The 11,132-nt window shown below is 46.2% G+C and overlaps 1 protein-coding gene across 1 annotated transcript in view; it reads left to right on the forward strand.

Moving 5' to 3' along the window:
- BCAP31 (B cell receptor associated protein 31) overlaps positions 1 to 10,076 on the forward strand; it is a 29,235-nt gene extending 19,159 nt beyond the window's left edge. Inside the window, exons 5-8 of the mRNA XM_012553183.3 lie at positions 5,547 to 5,682; positions 7,544 to 7,646; positions 8,549 to 8,649; positions 9,809 to 10,076. Of these exons, the coding sequence (XP_012408637.1) occupies positions 5,547 to 5,682; positions 7,544 to 7,646; positions 8,549 to 8,649; positions 9,809 to 9,847 (379 nt within the window). The 3' untranslated portion in view covers positions 9,848 to 10,076. The remainder of the gene's footprint in view (positions 1 to 5,546; positions 5,683 to 7,543; positions 7,647 to 8,548; positions 8,650 to 9,808) is intronic.
- The last annotated feature ends 1,056 nt before the right edge of the window (positions 10,077 to 11,132 follow it).

Below are 11,132 nucleotides of genomic sequence, written 5' to 3' on the forward strand. Positions count from 1 at the left end.
ATTAGGCTTATATTAGAATCAGGGCTTCTTAACCTGGGGGGGGAGGGGGGAGCTCTGGATTTTTTTTCACATGCTTTCAAAACTGTATTTCAATGTATTTGTTTTCCTTTATATTGTAATCTTGTGTATTTTATAATGTCACTGAGGCTTCACCGACCTGCCCAGAGGGTCTATGACCCAAGAAAGGTTGGGAAGCCCTGGACCAGATGATCTTTCTGATCCTTCTAGCTCTTGCTTGGATTCTGGTGACTTAGATCCAACCCAAAGGCAGAGCGTGATGCCCCTGATCACACCATTCCTAGGAGTATTTGTTCAGTTTGGGATCTGCAGGATAAAAGGAACTTGCTGAATTCAGCTGGAACATATGTAAAGGAGCAAAAGCAGGATAGTAAGGGCCTTGAGTTCATGCCAGATGAGAACTGGTTGAAGCAACTGAGAATGAAGGATCGATTTAAAGAGGGCTGTGAAAACTCTTTAATTACATTTTGCTAACTATCCTGGAGAAGGGATTAGCCTTCCACTGCTTGACTTTAGAGGGCAGAACTTGGAGCCAGGGGTGAAAGCTTCAAAGAGTCAAATTCTGGTTCATTTGAGCTTCTCTCCTGCTCCCCCCTCCCCCAATGCTGCCTCTGGAGAATAGTGGGCCCTCCCCTCACTGAAGACTTTTAACAAAGGCCAAAAGGCAGCTTGGTGTAGGGATTTTAAAAGAGATCTTTATCTTTTTCCAGAGACAGGCTGGGCTAGATAACCAACACTTGGACTTCTTCCCTGAGAGAGGAAGTTGCTACTCCTCTGCCCCTGAGTTGTATCTAAGGTCTCAGAATCACAATAGAGTTAGGACCTTAAAGATCATCTACTCCAGGGCTTCCCAGCCTTTCATGGACCCCTTGGGCAAGACCCCTTCTTAGAATATTTTTAAAGGCATTAAAATAAAATGCATAGGGTTAAAAAGGAAACTAAATATATTGGATTTTAAGTTTGCAGACCGCTGATGTACGGTAAACTTTTAAATTTGTAATTTGATATGCAAGGAATAGATAGGGAGATAGAAAGGAAATAAGATGCTGTCCTTAACCCTGAAGGAATTTAAAATTTAGGTGTGATCTCTATGTAGTCTTAGTATAAATTATGTTCCTGATGTGTAATTAATATGACTAGTAGGATGAATTTAAGTGTAAGAAGGAGAGAGAGGTACAAGTGTTATGTTTTTCTGAAGATGTCCAAGTTGAACTGAGCCTTCAAAGAAGGGTTTGAGTCTCAACCAGTAGAGCTTTGGTTGGGAAGGCAGAATTATGGGTGGAGGAGGCCATGCCTGAGCATAGGGAAAATTCAGAAGTGTGAGTGTAGATCTGAAATGGGCTGTTGCAGTAGTTTAGACAAGAAATGGGAAGGGGGTCGGGGGGACTTGAGCTGGGGTCATAGTTCACAGGAATGAAGAGGATAAATTTGGGTCAGTTGACTGTCAGCAGAAATGGCCATCTGGCTGGCTTGGACTTGGAAGAGGAAAGGAGAGCTTTAAAGCAGGGGGTGACTAAGAGACAGAAAGAACTACCTAGGTTTTGGAACCTACACCCCAAAATTCGCGTGTGAGTGTTCCCAGGGGAGAAGAGAAAAGCTTTACTCCTCATTCCTCCTGTTTCCTCAAGTTTTTTTCTCCCCTTTTCTTCTTTGGATAAGGCTAAAATCCAGTGGATTGTGAAAATTCCCCTTGGCAATGACACCTCACTCCTCCTTCCCCTCCCTCTCTGGTTTCACTTCAGCCCCATGTTTTTCTTTGTAGAGTACCCGGGGACCTCTTTTCTCATCCTTCATTTTTAGTGCCACCTAGAGTAGAAGTAAAACAACAAAAGCAAAAACTTGAGGTTTTAGGGCTTGTCTCTGGCTTTTCATAGTGGACATCCAGCCCAATTTTTTTTTCCTGGTTCAAGGACCTTTGCTGTATTGGACCTTTTGGATAAATTAGAAAGATGAGTAAGTGTGCAAGAGTGGGCATCAGGGAGTCCAGAGGGATCATTGAGTAGGGGATGATGTGATCTGATCTGTGCTTTGGCAGCTATATGGGAGATAGATTGGAGAGGTGAGGAACTGGAGGCAGGGAACCCAAAGAGGAAGCTGGGAGATGATGGAAGCCTGAGATAAAGTGGAAGCCTGGTGAGTGGAGGAAAGGGAGCATATATTGAGACTTGATGGTGGGGGTCGACTCGATAAGGCTTGGCAACTGATTGGATGGTGGTTGGGAGGGGTGACAAAGAACGAAGAGCCAAGGAAGACTCCTAGATTGTACTGATTAACAGAAATAGAGAAGTTTGGGGGAGGGTCAGGTTTTAGGGCTAAGTTCAATTTGAGCTGTTGAGTTGAGATGCATATGAGACATCCCAGTGGTGATAGCAGGTTATTGATGATGTAGGACTGAAGTTTAAGAGAAATTTTAGGACTGGCTGTGTGGGTTTTGAAGTCAGCTCCCGTAGAACTCCATGGGGTTCATCAAGGGAGGGAATGAAGAGAAGACCCAGGAGAGGGCCTTGAGGGGACCTCCCTGGGTTTGGGGATGAGTGATGGTCCAAAAGAGACAGAGTTGCGTAATGGGAGAACCAGATGAATATTGTTGAAGATGGGAAGGGAGTGGCTGACAGTGTCAGAAGTGATGGTAAAATCAAAGAGAAAGACCACTGGACTTGGCAGTCATCTTGGAGAGAGCAACTTCTTTCCTTCCACTTGGCAGCCCCTAGCAGCTTTTCCCACAATTTTGGTGGTGATAGAGAAGAGGAAGGTGACTGATACCTTAAGGGCTTGGAAGAGTTGAGTCAAAGGGACACCAAAATGTACTTGAAGGCGGTGGGAACAGTGTAGGCTACAAGGCAGGGTTGGGGACAGGAGTAGGGTGAGCATTTGTAGAGTGCTTAAAAGTTTGCAAAGGAATAAGGAACCAAGGACCCCAAGTATAAAGGTCGGTCTTGGAAAGATATAGGGCTAGGTCTTCCTCAGACCAAAAAGAGAAGAGTGGAGGGCTAGGGGGAAAGGCTTGGAGGTGGTTCATGATGGTCACTGATAGTCGGGGGCCTCTGGAAAGAGAGCCTGAGACCCCTCCACTTCTTAACTTACCTCTTCTAAATTGGTAGTTCCTGTCTTCTGCCTTGGCCCAGGAAGAGACGGGGAAGAGATGGCAGCTCTAGGGCTTCAGATTGAATGCTGTTCCCCAGTGCCTGTCAGACCTGCTCTTTCCCTGCTCCAATGACAGGAGGAAGGCCGCAGGGGTGCCGGAGAGCTAGACTCCTCCTCCCTGTTGACCTGCTGGTTGGCCACCCCTACCCTGGCTTCGATCGGGCTCTTAACCACGCAGCTTTGGCTACTTACCAGTTTCTTAAACATTCCTCATGTCAGCCACTTGTCTAGGAAGGGGAGGGAAGTGCAGTCTATGCTTATCAGCTTGGGCTCCAAGATCCTTCAGTACCCATTAGTCCCCATCTTTGCCACCAGGTGGCACTCCAAAGTTCCTTGTTTCTTCCACAGAAGGGGTGGTCCTCCAGACCTAGCGTCATCTTCCTCCTGCACTGGAGCCCCAGAGGGCTTTGTGCTGGGGGGGGGGGGAGAGGGGGATGATCTGACTCAGACATGCCTGCTTTTCTAATCCCTGTGGTCCCCATCTATTTCTTGTCTCCACTGTGCCTTCTGCCCTTCTTTTCCCTCCTCCCCTCCCACTCCCCCCATCCCCCCCATCCCCCCCAGTGCTTAGGTTCGGATGCCTCTTTGTGTGTAGCTGAGAGATCAGCTTGGTTGCTCCTGGGCAGCACAACCTGGCCCTTGGTGAAAGGCCTTTGGTGGAGAGGGCCTGGCTGAGGAGGGGTCCTACAGCCTGAGTTAGGGAAATCTGAGCCTTGGACCACGAGATCCCTGAGACCGCTAATTTTAGAGGGTACATGTCACTGGAAACTCACTGTGCTTGCCAGGTGGCAGCAGCCAGGCCAGCCCTAGGCCTGTTCCTGGGGGAGCCCCCCTGATTCTTGTACCCCTGACCTGGATGTGACTGACTAGCTGTTCATTAAATGAAAAATGGAAAGAGGAGGGCCTTCCATGAGCCACCCCCACTTCTTTCTTCCGAATGCTTGTCCAAAAACTGGGCAAGGCAGAGCCCCACAAGGGGGTGGAAATGGTATTGGGGAAAATCTGGCCCTTTATTTTAGAGAGATTTTTTTTTCCATTAAAACCATGAGGAAAATGTGAACATTTGTTTAGGGCAGGGAGAAGGAGAGGGGAGGAAGAGGAAGAGGAGGAGGAGGAAGAAGAAAGGACCAGCAGAGGCTCTCAGTGAGCACTGTCTGCCCCAGGGCCATAGCTTGGGCCCAGTTTTTTTTGCCCTTTGCTGTGTTCTTCCTGTCTGTTCTCTATTCCTTTCTGAGAATGGAGTTGGGAGGTGAAGATTTCTTGCTTACTCCCTGGTTACATGACCTTTGTGTCCTTGTGCCACATGGGAAAGGGAAAGAAGTTCTTGTACTCCAGCAACTCCCTCTCCCCCAGGGAACAATATCTCCCTAAATAATACATATTATATTACATAACAAACATAATAGTATCTCTTCGGATTTTAGGGAAATGGGGAAATCCTTAAACTTCTCACTGCTGTCCAAGGTTGGGGTTGGTGGAGACGAGCACCCTGTGCCTGCTGTCTTGGAAGATTGTGTGCTGCTTTTAATTCTCTTTCTACTTCTAATTAAGGCCCCTTGGCTTGCTGGTTCAGGGGCCTAGGAAGCCAGCACTGGATCAGCTGCTCTGCATTCACTTCTTTAGGCTAATCACAAGCCCATTCTGCTCACACGTCCTGGTGTGCTTTTTTCTTCCTTGCTGTGGGCTCTGCCTTGTGTGGTGGCTGTGGGGACTTGGGTGTTTGACATATCACTTGGAAATTTGGATAGAGAAGTTAAAGTAGGGCCTAAAGGCCCTGCCCCCAATCCTGCCATCTACTACCCAAGGCAGGCCTGGGGCCGCAAGATGGCTGGTCCTATGGGATTTAAAGCAGCATCCTTTCCATCCCCCATGGGAATGCCCTACACAACTCTGGCTCCCACTGGGCCAGGCCCAGCCTTAGATGAGGGAGATAATGGCGGGTTTGGGCTGTAAGTCTGTTCATCACTTCTCACTTTGTCTCCAGGGACACTGGTGAATGTCTTCTCCCTCCCCTTCAAAAAACAAAAAACAAAAACCAAGAAAAGCCCAACACATTGGGGGGGGGGGGAGTAGTTTTCATAAAACATAGCAACCCTAGTGTGCTCTTGGAGACAGATTTCAGGTAGCTCTCTTTGTTTCCCGGTCCTTTGAGGGTGGAGAATGTCTCTGGGAGGTCAGTAGGGAGCAGACTCACTCAGAAACTAGTGTGCGCCTTGTCGGGGATGTTGCAGCAGCCTTCCCCTTGACCCAGAAGTGTCACTCAGGGCTGGAGAGAAGTTGGAGGTCTGTGTAGTAGTTAGAGGTTATGCCACCATTCTCCCTTTCTGGCTTTTTTTATTATTATTATTTTTAATACTGTTCTCTTCCTTTTTAAATAATCACAGCCTGATCAGACGCCTAGTGACCCTTATTTCCCAGCAGGCCACACTGTTGGCCTCCAATGAGGCCTTCAAAAAACAGGCTGAGGGTGCCAGTGAAGCCGCCAAGAAATACATAGAAGAAAATGACAAGCTGAGGAAGGTGAGTTCTGGTCCCTCCCTTTACCATGTGATAGCCCTGGGGCTGTGCCAGATGGGCAGCCTGGAGTGATTGGCCAAGCACAAGGGCTCCTGCTCTGGCTTCAGCTGCCAGGGCCCTGAGCAGCCTCGCCCCATACTGCCTGGAAATGTCCCTGCCGACAACATCTTGTAAAATTGCTGGCCTTTGGCAAGACACAAGAAGTCCGACTGGGTGGGCTGTACTCCATAGTGTGTTGCTTCAATCCCAGCTGCCTCAGTGGATCGGTTGTAAGGTTTTCCTTCTTAAAAAGAATAAGCCCCTGGCTCCCTCCTCTGGCTTTCTTTGTCACACTCTTCCCCTCGGGTTTTTCCCCTAGGGGTATGATGATAAATAGTTAACAGCTGGGTCTTGGGGAGGAATATGTACAGGAAATACTTTAAATTGGCATTATTTACTTTTTCTCCATCACTTTCTTAAGTCTAGACCAGGGATTGGCAAACTATAGCCCGAAGGTCCATGAGCTTAAGTTTTATTTTTAAAATGTAAACACCATTTTTAGCTCAAGCAAGCAAGAACAGTACAAAATCATTGGTTAGTGGGACTGTAGTTTATCCAACTTTAGACAACAGAACAATAAATCAAGGCCTAATTTGTAAATTGGCTTTTGATTGCCAGTCCAAGCTGTCTCCAGCACCCCCTGGGTTTTTTTTTGAGGTGAACCAGTGAGCCAGCAGCCTGGATAATGTGATACCTCTGGGTAAAGCCTTTTACTGGGAATTATAAGGTACTTAGACTAGCAATTGGAGCAACTGGAGCTCAAGGGCTGTCATGTAGAGGAAAGCATTCTAGCTAGACAGGTGGAAACAAGGACCATCTTTGATTTGAGGAGATGCTACTTCTAGAACCTTGTCACATCCCACATATTTTGGAGGTATCTAACTGCTAAGTTAGGGCAAGTTTAAATCTCTAAGTGCTGAGAGGATAGAGATGCCTTTGAAAACTTTGTTGACTGAGGGACTAAATGGACGTTGCCCATGCTGTCATCTTGGCCAAAGTGTGGCCAGTCAGAAGCAGGGAGGAATCAAGTGTGATCAACTGGTGTGGTTAGAGGGACCACTGGCAAGATCAGCTAGAAATGGGCAACCCAGAAAGTTGCTTCTGGTGATAAGGGGGTGGGGTATTTCACATCTGGTCCTTATTCTGGGACAGCCAGTTGACAAGCATTGATTGCTTGATAAATTGGAGGTGATTTTTTGAGGACAAATTATTTTTGCCTCCTTTTCCATCCCTAACAGTTTGCCTGCCACTTAGCACGTACTTAATAAATGTTTGTTGATTGACTGATCCGGACGGTGGTAGCATTAAAGAGGATCAGGAAAAGTAGGATTTAAGTTGTCTTGATGAGGAGGGAGAGACAAAGTTGGGGCAGCGAGCTGGCGCAGTGGATAGAGCACCAACCCTGAAGTTGAGGACCCGAGTGCAAATCTGGCCTCAAGCACTTAACACTTCCTGGCTGTGTGACCCGGGCAAGTCACTTAAATCCCAATTGCCTCAGCAAAAAAAAAAAAAAAGAGAGAGAAAGACAAAATCAACACTCTATGGCAACAGATTGGATATGGGGGTTGTGAACAAGTAAATGGCCTGCCTATGTCTTCTCTACCCCCAGAAGGCTGGCTTCTGATAAAAGATTTTAGGCCAAACAGTGGGCAAGACTTCCTCTTAGCCCACTCAGAGGAGGAGGGGCTTAGGCTAGGCTGACAGTGAGGCTTTCCTTCCATATTCCCTAACATGGCAATTCAATTGGCAGATGAAGGGTGGGTCTGGATTCCCTGGGAGTGCCCTCCAAGCCGGGTAACCCAGGCCTCTTTGGTTCTCTTCCTAGGAAGCGGGTCTATTGGACCTGAGTGATGAGACACTGGTGGAGAACAAAGACCTGAAGGTTGAATTCGAGAAACTGACGGAGGAGCTGGCCATCAACAAGCGAAGTAAGGGCCGGGCCCTTGAGAAGATGACCCCTGGGTTGCCCCCTTTTTGGGAAACTAGGGAAGAAAAACCTGGAGTTTCTCCCCTTCTGCTTTTCTCTGCTAGGCCACTCCACCCCCTCCCCCTGCCCCCCACTCACACACTTATGTGTATGCCAAGCTATCATGGGGCCCAGCAATGCCAAGCAGAGGTCAGGAGCTGGCAGTGCCAGTGGATACAGAAAGCCGGATAGTGTTTTGTAGCAGCACACAATGTAGAATAGCTGTGCCAAGGGGGAGGTGTGGGGAGCCCAGAGATACCTTTGAGCTGAGAACAGAAAGGGGCATTGGGGGTGGAGTAGTAAAAGTGGAAAGAAGGCTCCAAGGCTACAAAGAGCAAAGTTTAGGAGGGGACTGGACAGTGGAGCTTCTCAGAAATCCAGATCATCTGTGATCTTCGCCAAGTCATTCCTTCTGTTCTCTCTCCCCTCCCCCTGGCTTTGGAGTCCCTGTTTCTCCAGAGACCTCTAGAGATTGAGCAGCTTAGCTCACTTAGTAAATGGAAGCAGGTCCTGAGAAGTGGTGGGGAAAAGGTCAGGACCAGGTATACAGAAATGGCCTCAGGGTTGGGTTGGTTTGCTTCCTCTCCCCCCCCCCCCCCTCCCCCGCCCAACTTGGTGAATATTGTTGTGCATTGGCTGTACGTTGTTACCAGCACATCAGCCAGAGGTGGGCACTTAGTTGGTGTGGCCACCTTTCTCACCTTCTTACTGTAGTTCTCTAACCTTTAACCTTGTGCGGGGAAGAGAACGACATAATCTCATTTTAGAGGCAGTCACTCTTCCCAAACTTTCCTGAAAAATTAACTGCGGCACACAGAGCACCAGACCCTCCCACCTAATTTGTCTCCTATCTCCTCTTCCAAGACCTGGAGAAAGCAGAAAATGAGGCTCTGGCCATGCGCAAGCAGTCAGAAGGGCTGACAAAAGAGTATGACCGCCTACTGGAGGAGTATACTCGCCTCCAGGTACGTGCACAGGACTGGCACCGGGGTAGTGTATCTCCGGGTATGGGTGTGGGATAGTGACGGGGCTTGTGGGATACTGAGAACATTTAATGGAAGAAAAAGAAACCAGTTTTCCTCTAGGCCTCTAAAATTTGAGGAGCAGGAGGGGTCCAGATAGCATCACCCCTGCCTGTAAAGTGATAACAATACTGAAGGAAAAAAATGGGAGCCAGTACAGGTGGTAGATGGAGGGCATGCTGAGGACTCCTTCCCGGGCTGTTTGCCAGAATGTTCTTGGCCCTCAGGTGGCAGGGCCTTTGGATGGGTTCGGGCAGCTCCTCATTGTAAAGTGTCCTTGCCAAGTACAGGGACTCTGGCTCCCCAGTCTGAGGTTCCCACCTGGCAGTAATGGGGAGATGCAGAATTGCTATGACTTCTTTGTTCATCATAGTCCCCTGAGCCATGGCTTGGGCCTTCCCCGTCCCTACCCCAATCTCTTTACATGTGGCAGAGGACGAGAAGCCAGCAGGGCTTCCCTTCCCTGGCCACATCGGAGCTCAGCAGCTCCCCCTTTCCTCTTGCCCGGAAATCTGCTTAAGTGATGAAAGTTCATTGCCTTTCTTGAGGCAGAAATGGACATAATAGGTATGGGCCACCTTTCCCACCTAGCCCCATACTTCCCCCAAAATAGCTCTGAAACCAGATTGTGGAAAACCACTCTGGAGCCCGAGTGATCTTGTCTCAAGTTGGGGTGGGGAGTTATTTATAGGCTCCCGCCAGCTATTCTGGGCAATCACAACCAGTCCTGCCCTTGGTTGGGAGCCATGGTTGGCCATGGAGGTCCTTAGGTGCTGGTCCTGGCAGCTGCCATGTCTCGTGTCCATACTGGATCCTGGTAGGCATAGCTTGAGACCCAAAGTAGCTGAGGAGGCCTTTTCAGCCCTGTCTCTTTGATTCCGATAAGAGGAGCCACCTTCTAAAGTGTGGAAGTGCAAGCTTTTCCTGGAGCAGTTTTGTGGGCTTGGTTGGTTCTTTCAAGGTATTTGGTCCCTTCCAGCTGGCCCCACCCTGGTGGGAGCCCAGCCTCCCAACTCCTCCCAATGAGCTTCACTCAGTCTGTCACCAGGGGAGACTTTTTGGTTTTGTGTCACTCTGCTCTCTGGTTTCTTTCCCTCTTCAGGTTGCAGTGAATGGCCCAACAGACAAGAAAGAGGAGTGAGGGGCTGCTTCCAGGGGCCCCACTGCTGACATTGATTTCACTGACTGACCCCTTCTAAGAGGTTTTCTCAGCAGAACTTGGCCCCTTCTCCTTCCCCCCCCCCCCCCCCCAAAAAAAAAAAAGAAAAGAAAGAAAAAGAACTGGTTTGCCTGAGGAGGGGGTTTTTTGAACCTGGTTTGTTGTTTGGCATTTCCTTTGTTAATCAATAAAGTTTACCTTGTTACAAGAAGTTTTTTTGTTTGGTTTGTCTTTTTTTTTTTTTTTTTTTTTTTGCTTTAAAAAGGGAATTTTGAACTTGAATTTGAAAAGAATTTTATGAGAAGTCAAAATAAAATTTGCAAAACGGATGCAAAAATTATTGTTATTATGTTATTAATAAAATAAAATAAAAACAATAAAATTGTTATTAATAACATGTTATTAATATAACAAATACATTATATTAATACACATATTACATTATACACATGTTAATGTTATATATTATTGTGTATATTATATTTATGTTATATATGTAAATATAATATACATAATTTATATGTATATTAATGTATATATTATGTTAAATTATACATAATATATAAAAGTTATGTTTTTTCTTCTTTAAAATAATAATATGGTTCTTTTGGGGAGCAGGTTTCTCGGGGAAGTTTTCTGGAGGCAGCCTTAATTTCAGTTACAAGTAAATCACCCAGAATGCGGCCAAATGCAAACATTTATTTTCTCCTTCCAAGAAGGATTTGTCAGGTTGTCTCAGTTGTCTTGTCCGGTTAGCTTAGAGGCCTTTTTCTCTGCTTGGTCCCAAGAGTCTTGCAGATTGTCCCTTGCTCTCTCTCCTTGGTTCTAAGAGCTTTTGCAGCTTTGTCCTTTGCCTCTCAGAGAGCTTTCCTCTAGGCTTCAGTAAACATCATAAGATGTTTATTAATATTAAATTTAAATTTTATCATATATTCATTTTATTATTTATTTTTGTTGATAATTATATACATTATATAATATAAATTATATAATTATGATATTGATTTAATATGATTTAATCTATAATCTATATTAATCTAATTTAATATATATAATGTTAATGTACTTATTGTATTGTTAATATGTATTTATTGTCACAAATGTGTTGTTTATTTAATAGATCTATTATTTGGTTTTTTAAAAATATTTCATTTTTACCAGTAAGGCTTTGTCAGCAAGACCACACTTTATCCAATTATCCAAAAAGTATCCACAATTATCCAAAAAAAAAAAAAAAACTTATGGATGTACAGGGCAAATTTTAATT

The sequence above is a fragment of the Sarcophilus harrisii genome, chromosome X (assembly GCF_902635505.1).
Source record: "Sarcophilus harrisii chromosome X, mSarHar1.11, whole genome shotgun sequence".
Taxonomy (NCBI): Eukaryota; Metazoa; Chordata; class Mammalia; order Dasyuromorphia; family Dasyuridae; genus Sarcophilus; species Sarcophilus harrisii.